General features: G+C 37.2%; 1 protein-coding gene across 4 annotated transcripts in view; it reads left to right on the top strand.

Moving 5' to 3' along the window:
• nhsl1a (NHS-like 1a) overlaps positions 1–25,768 on the top strand; it is a 48,591-nt gene extending 22,823 nt beyond the window's left edge. For 3 of the 4 annotated variants that reach the window (XM_047821692.1, XM_047821693.1, XM_047821695.1), the window contains exons 2-8: positions 12,645–12,797; positions 15,671–15,801; positions 18,316–18,508; positions 18,636–18,767; positions 19,174–22,314; positions 22,744–22,870; positions 23,273–25,768. In XM_047821692.1, coding sequence (XP_047677648.1) covers positions 12,645–12,797; positions 15,671–15,801; positions 18,316–18,508; positions 18,636–18,767; positions 19,174–22,314; positions 22,744–22,870; positions 23,273–23,867 — 4,472 coding nt within the window. In that variant the 3' untranslated portion in view covers positions 23,868–25,768. Of the gene's footprint in view, positions 1–10,252; positions 10,932–12,644; positions 12,798–15,670; positions 15,802–18,315; positions 18,509–18,635; positions 18,768–19,173; positions 22,315–22,743; positions 22,871–23,272 lie in introns of those variants that run through there. The other variant, XM_047821694.1, reaches the window with a different exon arrangement.
• The last annotated feature ends 2,168 nt before the right edge of the window (positions 25,769–27,936 follow it).

Raw genomic sequence — 27,936 nt, 5'->3', positions numbered from 1 at the left:
TGCTTCTGATAGTTACTAAAACTTAACATCTTACACTGCTTGAAACACCTCAAAATGAACACTGTAATGCATCAAGCACCTACCTTAAGCAGCCAAATATTATCATTATTACCAAACATGCTCAGATTTGTTGGTGTTTAGCAATAAGTGAATCACATTGCTTGCTCTGTGGAGTGGCGAGGACCTAAGTTTTTTTTTATTAGGTTGGCATCAGGGATGAAATGTGGATTTCACTCTTCATGTTTTTTGCATGTTAGTGCTAGGTGGAACACTAGAATTTCACTTTGGCAGACATCCATTGAGCTGAGCTTGAGGTTTGCATCAGACCTTGGGTGGACCATAATCATCTGAGTGTGATGAAATAGCTGATTGCAATATTTCTAGCCAAGATGTGCAAATAAAGTGATGTAATAGGCATGTTATAGGTTTGTTCATATTGTTCTTTGTTATGAGTGATCCCTCACGTATGGAACACAGCTCATGTATCATTCAAGCCATGAAACATATCTTTTGTTCAGTTTTTGATTCTTACCACAATGATTCTGTGTTTTCTGTGTGTGATCGTGTGTGTGTGTGTGTGTGTGTGTGCGTGTGTGTGTGTGTGTGTGTGTGTGTGTGTGTGTGTGTGCATACATTATGCTCATCCAAGAGCCTTAGGGTTGCCACGTATTCGGTTTTCTCTGGACAGTCCGGTTTAAAGGGTGTCCAGTTTTAACTGTAATTTGATCTTTTTTTTTTTTTTTTGCAATATACTGCAGTAGGGAAAAAAGCAGTAAATACTTGGCTTTTTTAATTAACAGTTAATCTTAAAGAAAGCTGCCACAAATCACAGTGTCTGTCTAAAGTAAAGAAAAAGCACTGAATGGTCAAGAAAATTTTTTTTAAAAAAAAGGACGCAAAAATTCACAATCTTATCAAGCCTGTGTTCTTGTTCGAATCTGCATTTGTTTTAATTTCACACTGTCAGCTTGCAAGTTTAGGTTTATTTGACATGTGCACAAAAATGTCAGGGGTAGTTGTACATTGAAATGCTTGTTGTGAGGATCAGGTACTCCAGTAAAAGTACTGTGGTAGCACTAATATTCAAGGGGAAATTTGGTACAATAAATATGTAGGTAATGTGCAGATCCTAACTTTAGACTCTGGAATATGTTTAGTCACACAAAAGATAAAATGTAATAAAATGATATTATTGTAAAGTAAATATTAGCTATGTGCAAAATGTAGTGTCTGAGCAGAAGATTGCTGACTTCCATAAGCTTCTTTTTAAGAGCAATCTGCTCCTGATAGCAGCAAGGTTAAAAACCATATAGCTGGAAGAAACTTTAAGGGGTGTGTCTAATGCAATACTGACCTTAAATATGTCTTAAGGCATAGGGTTGTCCGGTTTTGGCATGCTGAACAGGCAATATAACTACTTAATGATCACCAGCAGGTGGCGTACATGCTCATTCTTTTCTTGTACATCAAGAAACAAGAGAGAAATGTCTCACATATGAGGAGGAGCTTGTAGAGACCTCCACAGGTTTGAGTTTAGCATCATAGTTTAATCTCAAGGCTTTGCATACAAATAGTGAGTGCAGATAAACAAGTAAACTGAGTGAGGGTGACTGATGTAGAAGACTTTTAGTGAGACTAATAGCAATAATCGCTTACTCCATGTTGACCATCTGCAGTGTGGGAGCCTCTCGTTATTAGCACTTGGATGGAGACGGATAATCCAGTTTTACAGATTAGCTGAACAAAGTACACAAGCTATTGCTATTGAATCCTTTCAATCTAGACTCCCTGGAAGTTGAGCAATATTACCAGTCTTGTTTAGATTTTTTTCCCTTCTTCTTCATCATTTGAGATGAAATCTCCAGATTCCCATTTTATTTAGCTTTATAGTCAGTAGCTTTCTTGTGAAGACTGACTCTGTCGAGATTCGAAACTTTTACAGTGCTTTGAGTTGAACTCATTCCAGCCTACACTGTTTATGGTCAACTCATAATTTTAAGTGCTTTGGTGCATGTAACTACTGTATATTCGATTGCTGAATCTGAGGAACTGTTATAAAGCAGAAGATGATCACGTACTTAGACTGCACTTCTCACCGACCAGAAGGGAAATGCTGGAACAGGACCTACTATGAAGATGAAGACGAGCTCCTTCCGCTTTACATCAGCAAGCCAAACAACCTCCACCCCAAGAATCTTCGTTGCAGGCCCCTCACCGCAAAGATCCACCAGCAGCAAGATAGACTTTGGCAGTCCAGGTACTGGGATGGAACTCGAGTACTTAAGAGCATGCAACCACTAAAAACGCAGCGCAGCAGCACTTTCAAGCCCATGCAGGAGGATATTTCAGGTAGAGCTTCCAGACACTATGTCAGCAGGAGCTCATTCAAGGTCTATAGATTTTCTTTATCATATGTAATGTTTTAGCTAATCCTAAATGGCTCATAACCCTGAAGTGAGGCTGAGAGAATATATTGTTTTTCTCCGAAGTGATGGTTTCTGTTATCAGATGGAATTAGCAGGTGTTGAAACAGTATGAGAAGGGTCTGGGGCTGTGAAGGGTTTGATAGGTTTGATAGGGTGTTGTTTAAACCAGGGTATATTTTTGTGCCTAAGCTAGAATTTGAAATCTGCACAGTCCTAGGCAAGCCAAGACAAGCAAGCTCCTGAAGCCGTCACTGACAAACGGTGTTAAAATAAAACACAGAAGCAAGTTTAATTAGATAAACTCGCTGAATAAATCAGGAAGCATAGGTGAGCATTCTTCTTCTAAGTCTTTTGGTTATCTCTTACATGTGGATTCACCTTACAATTAGAAGTGTATAGAATACAAATATATAATTCATAGAAACGATACAAATATATAATTCTTCATTTTGGGCGTAAGGACAAATTTAAACATTCCATTGTATTTGTACATTTTTTGCTGGATTTTTTTTTGCCCTGAAATAAAAAAGAACATATTGTAGGCTGCTCTGTGATGGTGTCAGAATTAATATTAATGACTTGACTTAATTTAATGAGTCGGTGAATTATTTAATTATAATATGCCTCATACTGCAACCGCCACATGGAGACCTGTGTTTCTGTGACAGATTTTCATGAAATTCCTGTCAACAAAAGCAGATGCTAATTTCTTAGGATCCTCCAGGGAGGTGGGGATTTTAAATATGCTTCCTGATAGCAGGTGTAACTTGGACACATCGCTTCCATATATGTAGAATTTTGGCATATCACTGTCACTGAGTAATGTATGTGCACCTATTCTGATCTCATTTTAAAACACAGATGAAGCTCCAGATACTTAAATCGTATCAGAGACGATCACTTTGAGTTAACTGCTTATCCGACCTGGCAATATGGAGACAGATGTCTCTCAAGGGGTGTGCTATACAGAGCTTCATTCAGTTTGGTTTATTGTGCAGGTTTTTGAAATGTTCTCCAATGTGTAATACACTGTTAGTGCCCGGCAGCAGTTGTGCAATTTTTTAATCCAGCCCCACTGGTCTGTTGTCCATCATGTACTAGACCTTTCAGATGCGTAGGGTAAATCCCAGTATAATAAAATGAGCTAACCTTTTTAAAAATAATAATAAAAAAGGTTTCTTTGTATTTCATTTGCAACTTTTCTATCTCTTTAGTAGGACATTTCTTAATTCCCTCCACCAGGTGGCACAAGTTTTAAATTCTAAATCAAATTCACCAAATTGATCATATTCTGTGGTTCATATACAATATACAATAGCAGCAGAATGCAGTGTTGTCAAAAAAATCACTTTTTAAACGTACTGTCCAGATCAGATGAGGTTTTAGATGTATGTTCAAGGGCACAATGGTTTAGAGGTAGGTTGATTTTTTTTTAAAGTTCTAAAATCAGATTAGTTGACTTACAGGAAGCAAGATGTCACCCTGTATTAATTTTGATGACATTTGGATCATTTCACTGCAGGGTTTTCACAGGAAAATAGCAGTCCCTATGGTGTGGGGACTAAGTAGCTCAGCAAGGGATTTTCAACATGGTTGTCGACTAATGCAAGCACTATTACCTATAAAGCAGCAAGCATTATATAGTATATTGTCAAATTACAGTTGGCCTTTCATACTATATAAAACTTTCAACTAAATAGACTTTTCATATGCATAAATAGGTAAAGCATTAAGGGAGTATTTTTTCACACAGTGATTATTTGTTATACATTCCAAAATGTATGATTAAATCTCTAACATCAAAGAATATGAAGTCATAAGACTTAGCAATTGATGATAAATATCTATGACTCGGGGCTGTTGATTATGAAAATGCTGCATGAACAATGGCTGTTAAGTTCTGTTGAAAGAAACCAGTATGATTGGCTCTACTGTTGTCATGTTCTGTTTGAGCCAATGAGCTGCCGGCTTCAAGCGCTGGGGCTCTGTAAAGCAGAAATGGCTCACACACATTGGGGTTCTGCATCCTTAACAGTATGTTAAGACTTTTTTGTGTTTTAAATATTGTGTGTCATACATAATTATGTGAGACAGTTATCAGAATGCATATCCATACGCTTACGTATCTTTACTAATATTTTAGCAAAATCACACTGGAATAACATCTAACACATGGAATAACAGGACACAGGAAAATTTTATGTTAGTCTTGGTTATTGGTTTCAATAAATTTGGTCCCCTTTACAACCTTACTGAAGAAAACCTAGAATACTGTAAAAGGATAGTTTTATTCTAGCTGTGTTTCAAATTTTATGAAAGAGAAAATTTGAAAATATTCACATTTGTCTTTTTAAAATTAAATTGTATTTAAATTCCCATGTTTTGCCAAAACTATTGTAGATTGCTCCAGAAATAGTATACACAAAATAATAATCCACAGAATGTAATTATCCAGAGCACCGTAACTTGATTGCTAAGGTAACAATATTTTGAATATTTTCTGCTATTTGAATTAAATAATAGTTAAAACATTGAATGAATAGTATTGTAAAAAGTGCATGGACCACTTTGGGAAAAAACAGGGAATGAATCATTTGTGCTAAGGGCAAAAAATTCAAATCTAGAATGCGCTCAATATTTACACTAGTTACATTGCTAATAACTGTTGTTAGCAATCTAATGAGTTATTGTCGTTCAGTTTGTATTTAAACTGTCGGCGCTTCATCACATTGCTTACTGTGACTGCCAGAATCATGTACCTGCTTATGATCTGTGTAGCTAGCAAATTTTAGTACATTAGTATAGTACATTTTTATGACTATATGCATTCCCCTTTAACCACTGGCACTAAGATTTTATATGTTTGAATTTATTAGCCAAAGTAAATCTATATAAGTGACTGAGTAGAAATTATGCATGCACTAAAACCAACCATTAAACTGGCACATAAATTTTAGTTTAAAGTTTAGTATTGAAGGCTTGAAAAAGTTCACGTCACTTTCACTACATTCTCACTTTACCCAAGATCCACCCAGAACCCAACTCTTGTTCACATAACATCTTGTAGACGTGTAATGGTAATATCTAAAAGGCTCTAGTATTCTCTGCTGATTTAGTGTAGGAGGTCAAATTTCCCATTTAGCTGGAGCCGGCCCAGTTTTCTGACACAGATATTGGCACACTTTTCGATCTTCTGGCAGGGCAGACATTTCACAGATCAATAAGACACATATGTCCATGCAGAGAGAGTAAACGCTAGTTTCTGTATTATTAATGAGTTTGGTCTCTGGATTTATCCCCTGTGACGTATCAATTCTATACACCACATAGAATGTATAATATATGGAAGGCGTGTGTTTTGTTGCAATTGTTTTAACTGAGGGCTTTTGTTATTTTTATTTTTATTTTATGTAAAGAATCCAAACCTACAATATAATATAACAGTGTAATTACTGTAATATGCCTTCTAATGAACTAATAAAGTGCTGTTGGCATGGTAACAGATTGGCCTGGACTATAATAAATATTTTTTTGTTAATTTGTGTGGCTATTTCTTTTTTTCTTCTTCTTCTTTTTTTTTATGGAAGGAATTTGTGAATGTAATTGTTTTGGATAAAGAAAATGTATTTTTAGAATTTATCCAAAACAATTAAATTCCCAAATTTAATTTTTGCAATTATTATTATTATTAAATTATTATTTTTGCAATTTATTTACATTTTTTTAAATTTATGTCAGTGTTAGAGTTACAGGCGCTTACACTTCTAGAACCTCTCAAAAGAATGGGTGAGATTTTTTTAAATTATTATATAACTGTAGATCTGTGAACACCGATATCGATTGCAATACATAACAGAGCTTCTTGCATTGTATTCTGTGGCAGAGCAGTGGTGTTGCATTGGATTGGAGGTGTGATGTCTAAGCAGCGGTTTTAAGGAGGGTACAGTAGGTCTGCAGTGTGTGCGTCTTCTGCTTTGCCTGCATTGTGTTAGCTCTGTTTTGGCTGGGATCACAGATGTGCTTGTGGTTCTGCAGTGGTTAAGGTGATTTTGAATCAGAAATGTATCCAATGGCAATATATGCTTTTTATGACTGAAATTCACATATTTCACCCTATTATGAACATATGCAAAAATGTTTTTTACTAAACACCAAACTAATACTCACTAGGTCTCCCCTTTTGTTCTTAGATCAACTTTCATGGATTCAACAGGGTATGTGGAACATTGCTGTAAGATTCTGGTCTATACTGACAAAATCCCAGCACCTCCTACTGTATGAATCTACCAAATCAGAATGGTGCTCTATCGGGGCAGCTGCATGGTCAGCAACAATACCCAGATAACCTGTGGCTTCCAAATGATCCTTGACTGTATTAAGAAGCTGAAAGGTTCTTAAACGGAGGCAGGTTGGGCCAGAGTATATACCGTAATGGGAAAAATAAAGTACACATTTCTTTATTCTAGGTTTTTATTTATCAAATCCTAAATCACAATTGTATGGTGCATGACAACTTCCATAAACAAGCAAATACTCTCAGGTCGTGACTCAAGTGGTAAAGGCTGGTTCAAGCCCCAGCGCAGCCAAGCTGCCACTGTTGGGCCCTTAAGCAAGGCCCTTAATCCTTACTGCTCCATAAATGCTGTATCATGGCTGACTGTGTACTCTGACTCAAACAACCAAAGCTGGGATATGTGACTAAAAGGATTTCACTGTGCTGTAATGTATATGTGACAAATAAAGGCTTCTGTAATCTAAAGAGTTCATTATATAGTCTTTTTTTTTCTCAAAAAGTTTTTTTCTCAGAAACCAGGTGTGAAAAATAAGTACACCCTATAATAACACATAGAACCACAATTAACAACATTAAATTGATGTAAACATGTTTTAAAGGAGTTTATCAGAGAAATTTTCACTACAACATTGCTTAAGCTCAGTGATTCGCCTTCTCCGAGGTCATGGCTGGTATTTTTTCTCTCTCCCGGGAATTTCATACACAACAGTCTCTAGAGCTTACAATAACATTGCAAAATACTTCCATAGCAGCTGTCTGTTTGTAAGGTCTGCGGATCCTAAGCATCAACGAACGTCATTTCATTAAACTACAATTCAAACCATGTGTTATAGTTAAATAAGACTAAAATTCATTACATTGAATTAATAAATGAAATAAAAAATTCACACCTGGGAAGAGATACACAGATTATCACAAGTCAAAATGTTGGCATTCCTTCTTACAACATGGCTACTACAGTAATGACATCTTCATATTATTTAGCAATCAGAAACAGTTGTCTTTTGTACTTTGTAAGAACCGTGAAAGGAGATGAAGCTTCCATGCGTGCTGGCTTGAAGACTTTTGTTCCTCTGCTGTCCATTTTGACATATAACCTTGCCATATTAACATCATATATGCTTTATTGATGGAATTAGCTGAGAGATTTTTGTGAGTGGTTAACACCAACCCATACAGGAAGTGCCACTTATCTGTGGTCACCTGTATTTTATGACTTTACTGCACTAATTGAGAGAGGAATTTTTGGAAGATTTGCGTCTCCAACATACGTAGAACGTACACATATATGCTTTATATGCAATTTGTAATGTTTTTGTCAGCACAAACACAAACCCACAATCTCTAATGCACATGCAGCATTTACAATTTAACAGAAATAGTGGCTTCTTTAAGTGGCTGTCCTTGCCAGTGTGTCTGCCATTAGATTGATGAGTGCTTGTTGACCTGCAGGTGACTGATGACATTGGACCTGAATGGCTCTATTGTGCAGTGCTACGGATTGAAGGACAAATGATAAGAGCTTATTATGGTGATATTGTTAGACCTCACTTGACTGTCGTCATCACTAAGAATACCTACTCACTTGTTAAGGGGACTCCAAACTATATTTGGATTCTGGTAACCAATCAGTTATATGATTTTTTCCTGCGTAAGAAGGAAATATTATTTCTGATTTTTTTATTTTATTTAATTATTTTAACTTTTATTAAAGAAGACAATGATGACTTTCTCTTTATGCAGCAATGTAGATGCATCAGTTAAAGTCTGAACAGGGAGCATATATTTTATTTTATATTGAACCATGACCAGCTTATTTTACACAGATCTTTCTCATAACCATTTAAAAAATTCATTTTGTTTTAAGACAAATCCTTTCCAGAGAGCTCCACAGCTCTGGGGACCATGTTTGATCCTGATCTTGGGTTACAATCCATATGGAATAAGACAAATGGCCATTTTTAGGGAAGAAAAAGAAAATTAACTTAAACTTAAAACAGCTACGAAATCTCTGTATGTTAAACCTATTACAGACATGGATTCCCAACGTCTTTTGTCATGGGACTTTGTTCTGTAAATTACTTCCTTTAATTAGGTCAGGCAAGTGATTGCACATTTTCCATAGTCTTGTCACATCATAAGTGACTCCAATTATTATACTTAATACTATGCAGAAGTTATTATGATTCTTTTTGAAAGGATCACATGCAAAATGTAGAGGTTATAAATCAGTGTCAGTGACAAATCTTACTCTAGTTCCCTGGTGCTGAGTTGATTAGTGAATACATGCTTAACACCCCGCTGTTTCTTCACAACTTCGTTGCCATGGTGGTGCCTCAGAGGTGGTAGTCTAGGATTTAAAGCCTTGTTCTGTATGCCCCCAGCTGCTTATATACCACTTTATTGAATGTGTTGTCTGAGGAGGAGACGAGCCACCACAAGCCTGTCTCCTTTTGTAGATCAACCTAGCCCACATAATAGGATCAGCAAGACAGAGACACAGATCATACTGTGAGTCTAGGATACTATGTGGAGAGTGTTAGGAATTTATTACTAACCGTGAACAAACTGTGGGAATTAAGGCTATGAGGAAGTTTGACTATCATCATTTGTTTTGTTTTTCTACAATGTTTATATCTGTAATCGTTCCTCTTGCTGATTTTTTTTTTTTTTTGCTTGAATCCTTTTATTTAAGTAATTCATTTTACTTCAAATACTTCAAAATCTTAAAAGTACTAACCATAAGTCTTATGCATAGCTGGGAAATATTTCATAGATTCATATTTATTTCCATACATATTGAAAGTTGTTAAGTCTTTATGATAATGCACGTCAGCCTTGATAGATGGACAAATTCCCGAGTAAAGCCTCTTAATTAGGTCTGGTGTAACCAACTGCAGTCACTTAGTCATTTAGTCAAACACATTGCTATTTCTAAGCCCAAGAATTTGTTGGAGAACATTCCTAAAAATGCAGCATCATAAGGTCCATTCAGCGATCAATGAAGTCGATGAAGTTCTGGAGCAGGTTCAAAGCCCATTGAGGGTTGGTTTAGAAAATAATTTACCTCAGAGACAAATTAATAAATTACAGTAGTCTGTTGATTGTTTTTTTTTTTGTTTTTTTTTGTAAACTAGATTTTCTTCATCCACACAAACAATCTAGACTATTTTGTGTAAAAATCTCTGTTTCAGACTTACTGTTCTAAAGCCCTTTACCTATGGCTGTTTACAATAGAACAAATTTCCTATTCAGACTCAGCCACCAGTCTGTAATTTAATTGTGGTTATCATACAGGATCTGGTGTACAGAATATAAATGATGGGTGAATAACTGCACTGAACTACCTACAGCTCTGGACGAACCCTGCACAAAAACGCTGAGTGCTTCATTCATGCTCCGTGTGCATGTGTGCGTGTGTGTGCGAGAGAGAGAGAGAGAGAGAGAGAGAGAGAGAGAGAGAGAGAGAGAGAGAGAGAGAGAGAGAGAGAGAGTGAGAGAGATGTGGAATGCATGTGAAAGAGAGAACTGCTTGAGCCACTGCAGTACTAAGTCTTAAACAGGACTAGTCACAATTGCACCTACTTTCACTTGCATTAACTCTTTAGATGACATGCAGTGGCTGAGAGAAGACTTGTGTTAGATAAAGAAACAGTAGCTGCTTGTGGGTGATGATGAATTGCACACTGGTATATCTGCCACTGCAGGACACCTGCACAGCTTTTGTGCAAAGACAAGGTGACAGAGGACTTTTGCACGATCCGGCAAAACATAAGGACAAGCCTCAAAACTGCTCTGCGGCAAGAGACACAAGGAAACGAAACACAATGCGTGAGCAGAGGAAGGGTGGGACTGAAAGAGGCAGAACTGACAGCGAAGAGAGAGTGAGAGAGGGAGACAGAGAGAAAGCAAGAAAAAGAGAGCGAGGGGAAAGAAAGTGGGGAGGGGGAGCTTGAACATAGCTTTTCCAGTCAGCATAAAATGAGTAGACGATGTGTGTAAAGTGGGCAGTACCATTGTGATGCTTTTCCCTCCCCGCTCTTGATTTTTGCCCCTAATTCCCACATACACACTAACACGGACGCAAATGCTAGACTAACATCATCACACACACGTTTCTCAAGAGAAGTCTTCATGCCAGCTTTGGGGTTCCACAATGGTGCTTATTGGCATAACTCTCAAATCTGTCATTAAGTACTTCAGGAAGAAGGGTAAGCTTCTCTTGCCTAACACTTTCTGCAGCCAGGTTTATATCATTGGGCTCAAGGTCAGCTATAGTTTGAGTGTTTAAAGGTGTGGGATGTTTCATTGCTGCCACACCAGGCTAGATGCATGTGACTGTACAGGAGAATGAATGTGTTTCTCATTGACCTTGCATGTGAAGACTAGCGAAAGGTGACAGGTGTGGTTTGTAATTGGGCTAAATGCTTCAATACGTCTTGTTGTAGATGACACCGGAGACTGCAGGACAGTCTCGCCGAGAGCACTGCATTTTCATTAGTGTTGCTTAGTGACCAGCATAGACAACAGTTTCTGTTCAAAATAACTGCAAGCATGGCTGATCATGTTTTGTCTCTAGTGTCAGCATCTGACTTTAATAAAATAGTTTGTTATTGAAAAATGTTAGATGAATTAAGTAGTTAATGACTGACTAGGGATTTGCTGCAGCTGGTTAATTTTCATGAAGGAAAAAGCTCTTGAAACAGATGTTGGATCACCTTGAAACAGTTTTTATGATATGTTAGAGATATAAAAATGAGCATCAGTAGGTTTGCAAATGGTGGAATGGAAGTAGAAGGGAAATCAATTTGTAATGGCTATGGAGATTAGAAAGATTAGCATATGTGTCAAAATGTACCTGACAGCTTCACTCTGCATTCACAATATGTAGCATATGTTTTGACCACCCTGTGTTTTTTGATAGTGTTACCTAAAAGGATTTTGTTGGGATTAAAATATCCTAAATCTGCAAATCATAACCCATGATTTTGAGGTGTGGGTTTCAATAAATTTTGAGTGGTCAGTCTCAATACAATGTCACAGAGCTTTTTAGGATTTAGATAGATCTCTGGGGTTTTCCATAGACAGATCATGACACTCTAATTGCACATCAGCCATAGCCTATAATCCAGTTTCTTCCATTTTAGTTGCATTTTCCATAATATTACAAAAAGTAGGGGAAGTTTATTGGGGAGTAAATACTTATGCACTGCATTGAAAATCAGCCCAATCACCAATGTTCTCATACGTTCCACTGTTTATTAATAAGGTACCAAAGGTACTCTAGGCTTCTGTCATCTTACAATGTTTATAATCTATTCTTCTCACAGGTTTTGATGGAGAAGAATCAATTATCATTGAATTAATCAACATGCCCTTTGAGCATAATAAAGTGTCTGACTTAGTTTTGTTTAGCTCGAGGGGTATAGTACAGTATAATTAAAATTGTAATCAGGGTTTGCTCTGAATAACCAGAAACATACAGAGCCGCTGTGTTCAGATGCATTGGCCCAGAAACGCTTTATTGGACTGGCGGTAAATATACTGCATTGGACATTACACATGACTTGAGTTTCCAGACCTCCCTTCCTCATGTGCCTGTGACTGTATATTGTCTTTGAATATTCTCATTACAATCTGGATGAAAATGAATGAAAAAGATTTGTTCTGAATGGCTCTAATTCATGTACAAGATCAGTTTACTTAGCATTGGCTTTGGGATCTGGAGATTCAATGTAAAACAAATAATTTTCTGACTTTATATCTTGCTGTTTTATGTTAGTTCAAGTCTTGAATAATAAAAGTGAACTCTAATAAATTCTGTCTAATTTTCAGTGCTTTCTATAAATCTTTGTGAACTACTCTTTGACTCATGCTGCACATTCAGTGACCTGTCTGAATTATCTCCTCTTTCTGCCCTTTAGCTGTGTCCAGTTTAGATGAGGAAAGCAAGTGGTCAGTGCATTACACAGCACCATGGCATCAGCAGGAGAATGTGTTCCTGCCAGGAAGCAGACCTCCCTGTGTGGAAGAGCTGCACGGCCAAGCTAAGGTCAACCTGAAGACTGTCCTCAGAGGTGAGTCATAGACATAGAGAATTACATTAAAGTACTGTGAAGATCTAGAATAGTATCCTATGTGAGAACGTGAAGGAAGTGTTAGGGAAAAGAAAGAAGGTTTTGAATGGCAGTGGTGGTTAAAGGGTTAAGGCTCTGGGTTGTTGATTGGATTGAGGATTGGGGTTCAAGCCCCAGCACTGCCTTGGGCCCTTGAGGGGTGCTGTAGAAGTGACTGACCCTGTGCTCTGACCCCCAAGGTTCCAAAGTGGGATATGTGAAACAATAATTTCACTGTGCTTTAATGTAAATGTGACAAAATGAAGGCTTTTATAGTAAAAAAAATGCAGTTTGAAAGGTGCAAAGAAATATAGTGCATACAAGGATAATAAGAGAAACATCTTTAAAAGATAATCTAGAGAAGTCAGGTTGTAGTTTACAGGACTTATTCATGGCTGAATGAACACAGAAGTAAAGATTCTTACATGGTCATAGTATTAGATAAACATATCTTGTAAGTGTCCTGCCTTTTTGTAACAGTGGTGGTTTTAGTGACAGCACCAAGATTATTATTTACAAGGAAACCTAGTGCCTTTTTTGTCTTATTTGTATTAGCAATGGCAGCTTTGATGCAGAACAGTAAATACTTATTACAACGAAAACCTTGTAGCAAACCATGAGGTCTATTTGAGATTGATGTTTGGGTCAATCTACTATGTACTTGTGAATGAACTGTATGGACTTTAGGTGGATCCATGTGTTCGGGACAGGAATTTGAATAGTATATAAGGATAGTAGGGAAATATGCCTGTGTGTGTATGTGTGTGAGATACATCCTAACAGTAAGTGTGTTAGAGCTACCAGGTTATAATAAGGACAGTATTTAATCCCCTTCTGCTGTGGAATTAATAGAACCTTGACATGTGTTTCTCCCTCTCTGTCTCTCTCTCTCACACACACACTTACACACACAGGCCTATGTTAGTTACTGCCCACTGAACACAACTGATTACTGCTGCAGTCACAGGGGACAAAAAATGTACAGTAATATACCCTCTATCTTAATCTTATTTTTAAACCTAAGCCATACTAGCAGACTAATTTTTTTGTCAATGTACAGTATTATACAAATAAAACGTTATAGTGCTCTGAATATACTGTATGCTGTTATACATACTATATAGTGATCCTGTAATATTGTATGTTACAGTGACCTTGTTATAGCATCAAATGATGAATCTGGGCATAGCAGGGCACAACTGATCAATACTGGCACAACAAATGCATAGTGAGATCAGTAAATATTGATGATATTGATGATGGGTGCTTGTCATGACGTAGACAATGGCTGGGGCAAGCAGGGTTTGGACTTAAAATTTTAGGGACAAGCAAAAACCTATTAAAGCATTTGCTTGTACCTACAGTGTAATGATATTTTTTTAGTGTATTTGAGAATTTGCCTCATTCCCACTGGGTGGGACTGTGTATGTAATACAAAGTACCATGTGTTTAGAAAGTAGGCCATGTGGTTCACACTTGGGTTTTGTTCAGGCTTGCTAAAGTATTTGTTTTTCTTTATACCACACTAGTTGAACTACAGAAATGCTGTTAAAACCAATTTACATGTCTTGCATATTCATCACATTAAAAAGAACTATTAATAGTTTTTTTCTAGCATTATATTAGTTTGCACAAAGTTATTCCTGGAAAAGGTGTTATAGCCCAAATTTAGGATAGCTGAAGAGAGCACTGGAACATTTCTGCAATGTCCTAGATAATGTTAGATTGTATAAGACAGTACCTTCTGTCTTAAAAACTTTTTAAGAATTATACGATGGTCTTGGAACATGTAGTGTAGGTCTAAAAGTCTGAAAGCATTAGTGAAAATGTTTCTATTTCTCATTCTTTTTTAATTTAATAACAATTTTAATTACAAATTATATTGACAACTTAAGTGAAAAGCTTCTTAGTCATTGGTAATGTCCCCCTTTTTGCTTCGACTGTGTGTATTTGTGCACTCGACTTGTCATGGACTGAACAAATTTCAGCAAAATCATATGATTTATTTTAGATTTAATCCATTAGGCCACCGTCTGAACACATGATTGAATAGAAGAGATTATAAAAATCTGAGGTTTTGTTAAACTCAATTAACATGGTCAGTAGCACATATTTGCTTACATTTAAATAGATACTAGATAATTCATTTGACTAAATATTATATATAATGAACATTTATCTTCTTTGTCTTAAATATTTTAATTTTTGTATTCTAAAAAGGAATTCTAAAGACTTTCAGTGAGGGGCTCAGGCTTTTGGTCCCTCTTAATATCAGCAATGAAAGTTTATCCTTTTTCCGGGTTTTATTAGACAAGCAGTCAGTGAAGATCATCATCTGAAATAAATCGTTGTGTTAGTCTCATTATGTGGAGGTGCAGAAGACATCTGTAGATTTATAAGCCATCAAATATTGAGGATAAATTTCAAAACAAAAGATGATATACAGTATATACCTTTATCATCGCATCCTGTCTTGAACTGAAGTGTGTACTACTTTGTTATGCTATGTGTAACAACAAAAGCTTACTTACTCACAACACAGGCCAGTGAACCTTTCTTAAACCTTGTAAAACAGTTTTTGATAACAGTTACTCGACCTGTGTTGGACTTTACCTACCTTAACTCCATTTCATTTGAACTAATGACGGTGTACAAATTTTGTTGTCCTCTCAGGAACAAGCAACATTGCTGTGGCCAACTTTAACCTTCTCATTTTATTTAATTATTGTAAATATTTCTGTATATATGTTATAAGGTATTTTTGTATGCCAAAAATCTGAAATGCTTGCTCTTTTGTCATCTGACAACAGCTTAATGTGCTACTTTCCACTCAGAATGTGACAAGCTGAGGAAAGATGGCTTTCGTAGTTCCCGGTATTACTCTCAAGGCCCAACATTCTCCTCACCCCTCCTTTCTGATAGAGATGGGCAACTAGACCAAGATGAAACGGAGAAGAAAAAAAAGGTAAACATCTCAAGTACACTCTCAAGTATAGCCACCCAATATTCAATACTCATTAACGACCCAGTTTTTTATCTGCCTTTTGACCAATCAAATCTAAACAAGGAAATAGTAGGGATAACTCATATGATATTAATACTTGATAATACCATTATACTACTTAATACTACTTTCAGAAATCAATTAACACATGGTTTCAGGGCTCACAAGGGCCAAAACCTTTGACACCTTCCTTTCTTCCTTTTTTTGATAAATACATTTTCAGTATATAACAGATGGTAACAGATAGATTCTCTACAAAACAACTTCGGTTTGATTACATGTTGTAGTTCTCTCTCCATGTATATGACAAACCATTATCCCGAAATGTATTTTTATTGTAAGTTCTATTGCATTCAGAAGAACAAAACTTGTATACCTGCAATAATTGTTTTAAATGGGCCATTTGTAAGTAATTAAAAACTGGCCAATGTAAAACATAAGGATTTTTTCAGCAGTGGGTATTCACAGTTTTAATTATTTCAGGTTGTAATGGCTACATCTAATAATCAATGTACTTCTATGTACATGAATTAGTCTTATGCACTGCATGGAATTACAGTACTTTGCTTCCAGGGTTGAAAAAAATATTTTGTACTGCCCTCTAGTGGAGCTTTGATATTGAGACACATTGATCATAATAAATGTTAATCTTACTATTTCTATGTATATATTAGGTTTTGTTATGTCACATTTATTTTTGTTTTTCTCTCATTAAGTGGTCTAGAATACTAGGCTCCTTGCCAGAGTCTTGCCTCTCTTTCTGCTGTCACTTGAAACCTTACAGAACAAAGGTACAGTTGTTGATGGCAACAGGCTCTGGTAGAACTGACTTCATTTCTGACAAATGGTAGATCATCATCCTTACAAAAATAAATACCTCTAGCTGGGATAATCACTCCTGAACTAGTCTAGCATTCCAGTAGGTGTAGAAATAAATCGGTAGATTTATTGTATTGAATGTTTTTGAATGTATTGTGTAGATTTAGTGGAATAAGCTGAACAATCTTTATTATCTATTTATTGTTTACAGTCAGTTCTAGAAACTATTTACCGGTGAGAATAGTTCATGAAAAATGTCTGTGTATTTAATTATTTTAATAGTCTTAATCCCACACTCAAAATATGTAAAGTAGGGAATTTATTCTAATAATAAAATTACATAAAAATAAATACCCTTAGAATCACACATCATTTTTGGCATTATTGGCATCCTTAGAAATTCCTGAAATGTATGATTGAGGGTTTAGGGACACTTAAACAGACGTCCTGTTTCTCTGGGGTATACATACTGAATGAGCTAATAAATTTCCTTAGTCATTCAACAACATGGGAAAGATTGGAATTACAAAAATGAAATGAGACAAAGGTGTTTTCAAACAGGTAATAGCTATTAAAAAAAGCTACGCCTGAAAGTGGCCATGCTCTTTGTTACTGCAATAAACAAAACTTTTAAAACAAGCAGATCTTCTGACGTGGGTTAGGGTCAGATCTTCTGACCTGGGGAACTTTGACCGACAGGCAAGTTTTCGTCGTACCATAATTGACACTGGCACTGTAATACTGAGGTCAAAGTAGTTCTTGTTCCTAACCATTCATTAACAGAAGGAGGTAGACCTAACATTAAATTTTAATAATCACTCAATGTGATTTTAGTGTATATATTAAAAACCAAAAAATGTGGATAATTTGGATGTTATACTTTCAGAACTTTGTAAAATACACAGCATCATTCACTCCAAAATGATTTTAAGGCTCCTTCTGATAAGAAGTTTCAAATGATTCACGGTCGGATCTTCCAGTGAAACAACGATGCAATGGAAAAATGATCAGAGTATCAAGCTTTTGACCTGGCATTTGCAGTCCTCTGACTTAAACCCCATTGCTCAAGCAGGTTGTCTGCCAGAGAGAACAGAGGAGGCTGGAGCATGTGGAGGGATTCTTTGCAGGAGAAAATTCCTAGTACTTTATCAAAGGGGATTTAATTGTGAGACATGGTTTTGTTAAAGAATTAATCCAATTTTGTGTTTGCTTTTTTGATTTGCTTTTAAATAAAGGTTAGATTTCTCATATTGTTGAATTGAAGCTATTTAACCACAAACATTTTTCAGAACTTTTTTAACTCATCTTTACCACAGGCACCAATAAATTAATAGAAGGTTTATACTTGAGTGGTTCATTTTGTTCTATTACAAACCAGTATGAAGTCTCAGTGTGAAGCAGCCATTGCAACATTGAGCTCAAATTAGCATGAATAATTTAGATGCCTATGCCAGAGCTTTCTGCACTGAGAAATTTTTCATTCACAGTTTAGTTTATGAGGTGGCCAGAGTTGTTTATCTACTTTTTTTTCTCCTTTTAATTGAGCAAATCTGGAAAATGACCAAATATAATTCAATTTCCTTCTCTGGACCTAGACTCAGTCACCACTCAACTGAGTTGATGAAGGCTAAGTACGAGTGTATGTGTTGTGTTCAGTCATCAGAGACATCAGCTGAAGAAGAAAAGCTGGTGTACTCCTTCAGGCCACAGACCCCTCAACTGGATAACATCAGTGATATAAACAACCATAACAGTTGGAGTAATTGTCTGCCCTTACCAACGCCAGAGGAGAAGATGAAGCAGCAAGCACAGTCTGTGACCACTGACATCGTCCCCATCAACATTACAGGTACAGGATTTCAGTAAAATATTTTGAAAACATTTTTTACAATTATTAAAGTTTGTATTTGTTATCTGCTGTAATGTTTAGTGTAGTATCTGTAAGAACAGGCATTGCTTTTGCCATTTCAAAACAGGAGAGAACTTTGACCGACAGGCGAGTTTTCGTCGTACCATAATTAACACTGACACTATAATACGGAGGTCAAAAAGGGTGAAACGACGGAAAACAATAACAGGGGTTACAGACAACATCAAAAGAGAATTAGGTATGACAATTCTCTATAAAATTCTTCTGATCATTTTTTTTTTATTGTAATTCTATTGATATCCATTAAGCAAGTAGTTCCTTTTTCCTAACCATCCATAAACAGAAGCAGGTAGACCTAACGTTAAATTTTAATGTCTTAGAGGTCCTGTAAATCTGGTACATTTCTTCCACCAACCTAATAACCGTCATAAATCTAATAACTATTTAAGTAGAGTTTGTTGTTTGCACATTGTGAGCTTATTTATCCTGTATAGTATTATGTTTTAAAATAGAATGTGAGATAGAACCTCAATAATATGTATAACATCAGTCATACTTTTAGAAGCATATCAAACACAGACAATTTTCTGAATTTTAGTAGACACAAACTAAAATCACTTTGTATTTTATTATTCTCCTTACAGCAAACAATGAAAAAACTGGCATCAGAACACAGTCCATATACACAACAGGCCAATACTCCACCCTGGGTGGTGTAGGGAGTATTAGCCCTTCCCTCATGCATTTAGTCACGCGTGACACCGGCTGCCAGATAGATGATGTAAAGATTGTACCCCCCTCAATGCGCAGAATCCGTTCACAGAGAGGCCATGGCATTGCTACTCAAATGGCAAACATCACTCTCTCATCTTCTGGTAGCATCTCCAACATGAGTGACTGCAATGGTGATATTTATACTTGTCAACTTAATGGCAGTGACCAAGGCTTTCACAGTCTGCCTCGTCATGGTGCTCAAATTTGTGTTCAAAAGCTTGAAACAATTTGTAGCAGTTCTCCGTACTTGGCGGTGTCTGGCTCCACAAGCTCCTTACCCTATCAGGTTACCATGCAACATGCTAGCCCAGACTCACAGCACAAGTCTGATTTCAGAATAAATACCTCAATTAGTTCCACGTCTGATGAATTTCATGGTTTCCAGAATGAATGTCATACTGCAACTTCAAACTACATGGTTTCCAAACACAATAGTAGCACATCCTCCTTGAATTCTGGTATTGTTTTGCAAAATGCCAGAAACCTTAGTTCTGTCCACTCATCACAAAGCTTTGACACAGAAGACACCCCACTACATTCTTTGTCATCTTGTCCCTCAGACCACCCTTTCAGTAGTAGTGGTACCTCGTGCTCTGCCAGCTCCTCCTGCTGTCAGTCTCCGGCCTCTCTCCACATTGCTACAGAAACTGAGTCTCTATGTAGTACCCTTGATGGAAAGAACTGCAGTCCCCATGGTGTCTGTGAAGACTCTGACATGTTGGAGAGCAGAATTCATAGCTGCAGCATATTGACCACTGACCACTGGATATATAAACCTGCTCCAATGGATCAACGGACCTCGAGCTGTCCCTCTACTATCATTAATGTTTGTAATAGCCTGGAACTTTCACACAACAAGACAGATGCCAGCTCTATGCGTTTGACACCAGATTGCAAATCATACAGCCATGGTTGCATCAACAAAGCAGGTAATACAAGACACAATTTGTATGAGTGTAGAGCACACCACAGTCATGATGACCATACAAGCCTGCACCGTAATCATTCTCTAGGCCGCAGCGTTTCCCTGCGGAAAGCCAAAAAGCCCCCACTCCCTCCCAAAAGGACCGACTCATTGCAACGCAAACCACAACAAAAACCAAACAGCAACAAGATACTCCTAAATGAGCAACTGATCTCCAGTCTCAATGAATCCCTGAAAAATCAAAGTGTCGCATACTCCGGCCAGATACCCTTAAGTGGATTAGAAGACCGCTGGGGACCGGGTCACAGAAGCCAAGGCTCTGTTGGTGTAGCAAGCAGTGGAATGTCAGCACCATGTACCATGTGCCCAACCACACCTACACACAGTGACAGCAGCAGTCAACACTCTGAATACACTGAGTCATGGGACTTTCACATGGACTTTCCCAACTCAAGCTCTGAACATATGCCATCCACTCAAATTATGAAACCTGCCTGCATCAAGACTGGGCTAAATTTCAAGATGTCTGCATTACCAGACAAAGTCCAACTTATGACATCTCCATCTAGTGGTTATTCAAGTCAATCCATTTCCCCAACTGCAGGAACACCAGTAACGTCACTTCTAAGAGTCAAATCTCCAGAAGGAAGGCCCAAGCCCAAAGTCCCAGAGAGGAAGTCCTCACTGCGGTCCTCTGTTTTCTCTTACTCTAAACCCCTGTCCTCAGACACATCGGATTCTGTTAAGAGCCTTCCAGCACCTCCACCTCTACCTAAAACTTTGCCTGGTTTAGTCACCATTCAGTCTAGTTTTACTAGCCCTATGCCCAGTTTAGTTAAGTCCAATTTATCCTCAACCACACCATTACCACCTACTCTGGCTATAAGCCCTACTTCTAAGGAAAAGCAAAGTTCTCCCACAGTGTCATCCACAATAACAGAGGAATGTAATCCATCCATAAGCTTCTCTTCTGACCCTTCTCCTTTCACATCAGAAGTCTCAAATCCCCTGATGCTGACTAAAAATAACAAAAACCCTCTACCACTCCCATCACCTCCTCCACTTCCTCCTTCATCAAGTGTCCACACTCAGCCTCTTACCCCTTCTTCCCCTGGGACAGGTATTTCAGCAAATTCTGCTATGAATTTGGATACAAAGGAAAATGTAAAAAAACTCAATTCTAGTCAATCTTTCGATCCTAAAAGTCATGAGAGACCAGTAATTACTTCACAAGCTCTTCAGAGGGTACAACTCAGACCAATAAAGCTTATGAAACTGGAAAATATTTTCACAGATATCATTACAACAGTGTGTGATCCAGAAAACCGAGAACCTGACAAGGAGGCCAATACTAGTACAGACAAACCTGTAGAAACAGAGATTGTCAACTCTGACTCAGTCAGTCCACTACAGAACGGTATTAATACAACAGATTTTCCATTAAAGGAGCTCAAACCTACTTTGCTGGTCTCTAACCCAGCTTCTGTTTTACTTGAAGCACACAGCAATACCCCTCCTAGTGGGAACATTCTGGGGCTTTCACTTGATTCTGGACATCTATTTACTTCTGCCAACTCTGATTTTCTACAGTCCATAGATACTTCATGTACATCTAATGATACACTCAAGGATCAGAGGTTTGCAACATCACCTAAAAAGTCTAATCTTTCTCTGATTATGCCAACCATTTTGCATCAACCAGATTTGAATGGTCTTGAGGATCTTGAAGTTACTGCCTCAGCAATGACTGTAGCCCCAGAGAGCATAAACAGTAAGTCTCTGACAGAAAATCAGGATGAGCTTCCACTACAACTAGAGTTCGAGGTAGAGAGTGATTCTCACAGTTCTACTCCTGTAAGTCCAAGAAGACACTCGATCAGCAGTGAAGTCTCTTCAGACAGTCTGACTGACTCTCAACTCAGTGGCCTGACTCTCAATGACCAAGACATTGGATTGTGTGATATAGATCTTGGACTGATTGATAAAGACCTTGTGCTAAGTGATGATAAAGGCATTACAGATGATAGCTTAAGTAACAGCTCAGGATCTGTCATCTTCAAAGAAGAAGAAAATTATGAAGAAAATGGTGAGATTCTTAAAAGGATTGATATAAAATTCAATGTTTCAATAATATGTGTAAATGACAACATGACTGAGCACCTGTTTATAACAGCATACAGTATAAGTTACCCCAATTACCTTAAAGCCCAGTCTGTCTACTCTTAATCATTATATTCCTTATCTTCCTCCACCAATTTATGAAGTCTTTTCATGTCATATCCAACTGAATTAATTATTTTTGCTATTAGTAACCATTTTTGACTATATTAATTGGAATTCTAGAAGTAGGAACAATCACATTTAATGGTTACAGCCCTAAAATAAATGGATAGTGCCCTAAAAAACATTGTCATCATTGACAAAATTAAGCTACTAAAAGTGAAGGAGTAGAACTTAAGTACTACATACACATGTTTAGGATACATATGTTCTGTTGTTGTCTGTCCTACTGTAGATGCTGCGTTTGATTCTGGAACAGATAGCTCCTCTCCAACGTTCAGCAGTACAGGAGAAAATATTGAGGAAATGATGACACCTGGACGTCCACTCACTACCGATGACCTATTTGCAGTCATCCACAGGTGTCCTTAGTCTTTTTTTGTCTTTTATCTTTAAGATAATAATTATTTTGGGTACAGCATTAAGTTATTCTTTTAATGAGGTCTATCCTGTTAAAGAGCAGTAGTTCATGGAGAAATAAATTCTCTGTACTTTTCTCATATAATCAAACCTTAGAATAAAATTTAGGTGAAAAAACGTGAGTATATACTTTTAAAATGGTTCCTTAAGGTCTTTTTAGGTAGATTGTGTTCCTTGTAAAGGGTTTCCATGTGGAACTGATAATATCATAACCATCTATCATGGTAGATGATATCTACCATGGTCCATGGTCCATGATATCTACCATGGTCATGGTCTATCATGGTCCATGATATCATGGACACTATCATAACCATCTATCTCAATCCTTTATCCTTCCACAGATCAAAGAGGAAGGTTCTAGGGCGCTGCGACTCTGAGGAAGAACGTTTCCGTGGTTTTATTACCTCACCACCCATCACACCCACAAGTCCCAGTCCCAGCATGACTTGGATGACCCGTCAGAGTAGCAGCATCCAGCGTAGGATGCGCCGATCTACCACCAGCAATGATAGCTTCAAAGCACTGCTTCTTAAGAAGGGCAGCCGCTCCGATCCTGGTTTCCGAATGTCTGCTAAGGAGATGCTGAAATGCACCGATCCTCGGCTACAGAGATCCAATGTAGATGGCCCATCTCCCTTTTTAGATCAGTGCACCTCCCCAGATAGAAGCAGCAGAGCATACGAGGAATGGGCACGCACAGAGGGTGCTTTGCCTCGCCTTTCCCCCTCACTAACACACTCCAAATATGGCCGCGCCAGTACTCCACCTTGTGCTGCTAGCAGCCGGTATAACTCCCGCAGTCGCATCCCTAGTGGGCCAATGACTGTGATATGTGAAAGGGAAGGGGAACTGACTGAGTCGATAGACTGCTGCAATATTCCTTTCCCTGCGTCACTGTCCTCCAGTGGCACAGTGTGCTCTCAAGGCAGCACTTAAAATCCATCTGGAGATTTTTTTTTTATTCAACTAACCACCATCGAAAAAATGGTTTATCCTACATTCAACGAGAGTGCTACATTTTTGCTTGCTGCAGATGCTAATACTGGCCCACTGTAGCCAAAGACAGATATGGGAAAGGGGAATCTACAATCTACCACTTCCTATTCACTCTTCTCCATGAAAAGAATTTCACTGACTCATAAGATATTATCCGATATTACGTTTTTTTCCATCTGTTAATTTGTCTTCTCTTTTTGCAGGTTAGGAAATGCAGGATACATGCAAGTTTCCTTTTTGGCATGATAAGCGAGAAGGATTTAGCTGAAATGAGAGAGGATTATTATTGAGTGCTTGTTCTTGGTTAGTGGATAAATCTTGACCAAATCAAACATGCTATAAATAACAGCACATCCTACTTACACAAATGACAAGTAAAGCAGGTTTGGGTCAAAATGGAATTGATATGTTTGGGAGAGTGAAGGTTAACGTGAGAACATAAAGAACTGTAATAGTGAAGTTGTTTAAGAATGTATATGGAGATGTGTATATGCACGGTCAGATAAAATAAGAGGTATTTGGAGGTATTTAAAAAGACTGAATTCAACAGTGTAGAGTTGCACTATATTTTAAATGCTAATTTATATTGTGTCCAACTATTTTCAGTTTCTAAAAAAATGTGTATGAATGGGCACATGTTCAACAAATGCTTAAATATCTTTTTTTTTTTAACCAAAAAAAATTAAAGGTATATTACTAAGTACTCTAATCTTCTGTATGTTACAAATATGAAAAGAATACAGGTGCTAAAAAGCTCTATATCATAAATGGTGCATACTCAGTTTGCTTAGGTTAAAACGAGTATATTGCTTGTAGCAGCCCTCAGTGAAAAGCTCACTTATGTATTCATGTTGCTTCAGAGGTACTGTATGGAAATCTTGAAGTGCTAATTAACAAATCCACAACAGAATAGCATAGACAAATACAGTACAAAAGAAATAAATGCTATTCCAAAAATAGTATGAAATGAGCATAAGTGGCTAAAATGAACAAACAAACAAAAGAAAAAAACACAATTGCAAATCTGAAAAGCAAATATAAAAGCAAATATAAAGACACGATTGTAGACAGGAAAGAACAGCTATTCTGAAAACCCAGTTCTCAAACCAAAAAACGACACTAAAAATCAGATGTGTGTATCAAACTGACTGATCAAATAAAAGAGTAAATTATTTGGGCACCTTGTGATGAATGCACTTATTGGTTATCTAATATTAGATCATATGTTTGTCCTGTATTTATCTTCAGTAACATCTTTATTCTGGTCACATTTACTGTACACCTACAGTAGGGTGTGTTTTTAGGAGGTGGGAGAAAACTGAAAATCCTAGAGGAAACACATCCTGACAGTAAATTACTTTACCACCATGGCACCCTTTTAAAAAAGCACATATATTTAAAAAAAAAAAAGATTGTCATTATAGTAAACATGTTAACAGAATTGCCCAGATATTTTAACTTATTGATATTCAGTTAGCTTTTCTGATTTGAGGAATGACTTGCTATTTTTTCCCCCAGATTTGCCACTGTGTGTTTTTTTTTAAATCGTTTAATTGTTAAATACGTTTTGCACTTCAAGGCTTTCACATTAGTGCATTGTATATTCTATTTGTTTAAGTTCAAAAAACTTAAGTTCCATAGTCCTGAGAGCTGAGAAATTAGCTGAGAAGTCTCTTCACTGCAATAAAGTTTGTTGACCAATTTTCCTGTGACATTTGACTTGTATAGCAGTGGCCTCCTGTACGACTGCATATGAAAATGATATACTGTACATCCAGATATAAAATATAATAAAATGTATATGCATTTTTAAACACTAAAAACAATAAGTTTGAGATGAATTATGATGAACAGATTCTTTTTATATTACTGGAGTATCCAATAAATAAATAAACTCATTCATTTAATCCTAAGTATAGATATATGAGAAAGATTTCCCATCAAGACAAGACGCATTGCCAATACTTCTGCAGTTACTTAACACAAAAGAACAAAGAAGATTTTTAGATGGTATTATTTCAGTTTTTTTTTAACCATTTCTGTACCAGTGAGGACACCTGACATTCATACCCATGTGTGCTTGTTGAACATCCCATTCCAGGCTTATCCCCATTTACTGTTATAATATACCTTCTATACTGGCGAAGGCTTTAGTGAGGTTAGGCACTGATGTCAGGTGAGGAGGTCTGAAACACTGTCAGTTTATCCCAAAGGTGTTCAGTGGGATTGAGATCAGGGCTGTGTAGGCCATTTGAGCTCTTCCACACCATCCTTGGTAAACCTTTTTAAGTATATGCCTTGACATGTACAAGATAACAACAGAAAACTAATTCTGATCTTCAGGTATTTTTATTCCAAAGGCATCAAAAATATTTTCAATTTTGCAGTTGTATTGTTGTGTTGTTTATTCCATTACATCACTGTTGTAACAAGACATACTATGCTTTCATCTTGAGACTCCTTGAATCAACAAAAAACATCCCATAATAGTGAAATTGGGCAAATCAATATAGTTGAAAACATTTTAACAACTAAAAATGTGAAATCAACACGTAGTCAAGTTGAAAACCCCATGTAACACTATTATTTAAAAAAGAAATGCAAGGAACAGATGCAGGAGACTGATGGTCACTCCAGAACCTTCACCTTTTTCTGCTGTAGCCATTAGAGGGCCAACCTTGCCTTGTGCTTTGGATCACTGTCATGTTGAAACATTCGAGAGCGTTCCATGCCCAGCTTTCACGCTGTAGAATGCAAATTGTCTGCCAGTATTTTCTGATAACATGCTGCATTCATCTTGCCATCAATTTTTACTAACTTCCCTGTGGCACTGGAGCTCACAGCCCCAAAACATCAGTGATCCAGCACAATGCTTTACAGTGGGGATGGTGTACTTTTCAGTGTAGGCCTTGTTAACTCTTCTCCAAACATAGCGTTTATAGTTGTGACTAAAGTTAATCTTTGTCTCATCACTTCAGGTGACTCTGCTCGAGAAGCTGCGAGTCTTGTCTCTGTGCTGTCTGGTGTACTAAGGACAGGCCTTTTTGTGGCATGGGTGCAGTATCAACTTTCTCCTGGCATCTTGACCATGCAGGTCATTTGTGTTTAAGTACCTCCTTATTGTACTCCTTAATACACCACACTTCTTTCCTGAGCAGCCTTTATTTCTGTAGAAGTTGTTTGTGGCTTTTTCTTTGTATCCTGAACAATTCTTCTGGCAGTAGTGGATGAAAACTTACTTGGTCTACTTGACCGTGGCTTAGTATCAACAGAATTTTCAAGTGTTGAGAAATCTTTTCATATCCCACTACCTTAGTATACAGGTCCATAGGAACTTCTTTTGTCCATTCCATGGTGCAGTATCCAGCCAGGTCAGTGCATCACCTCATGAGCTGAGAAACTCACTAACTATGCACAGACACTAATTACAATGAGTCACAGGTGTGGAAACTTCCCTTTAATGGCCATTTAAACCTCTGCGTGTCAACCTGTGTGTTTATAATGTGGTTAAACATTCAAGGATATGTAAACTTTTGATCGGGGTTGTTTAGGTGATTTCAAATATTATTAGGCTATAAAAAGGAGTTACAAAGCTATGTGATAATTAATGACTTCACGTGACCACCATCCTTATACAAGAAAATTTCTTTCAGGGTATGCAAACTTTTGAGCACAACTGTAAGAATGGTATTTTTAGCCTGTGCTCACCACAGAAATAAAATTAAGTAACTTAGACATACTCAGAATTCTTAAAAAATTTAAGCAGTGCCATATTACAGTGTATTTTCTATCATCAGCAATTGCACCAACTGATCATTGAATTTCCTACAACTCTTCAAACAATGGTGAATAACTGATTTTCAGGTCATGACCCAGATTTCCAATTGGATTTTTAAGTCTTGGCTTTGACTCTGCCATTCCAAAGAACAAATATTCTGTTTTTTATTTTTAATAAGCCATTTTTTTATGTCATTTGTAAATTTGCCCTCAATTTTGGGTCCTTGCCCAT

Source organism: Tachysurus fulvidraco, chromosome 12, assembly GCF_022655615.1.
Source record: "Tachysurus fulvidraco isolate hzauxx_2018 chromosome 12, HZAU_PFXX_2.0, whole genome shotgun sequence".
NCBI classification, from domain to species: domain Eukaryota; kingdom Metazoa; phylum Chordata; class Actinopteri; order Siluriformes; family Bagridae; genus Tachysurus; species Tachysurus fulvidraco.
The sequence above is the reverse complement of the archived record's forward strand: the minus strand, read 5'-3'. Positions and strand labels throughout refer to the sequence as shown.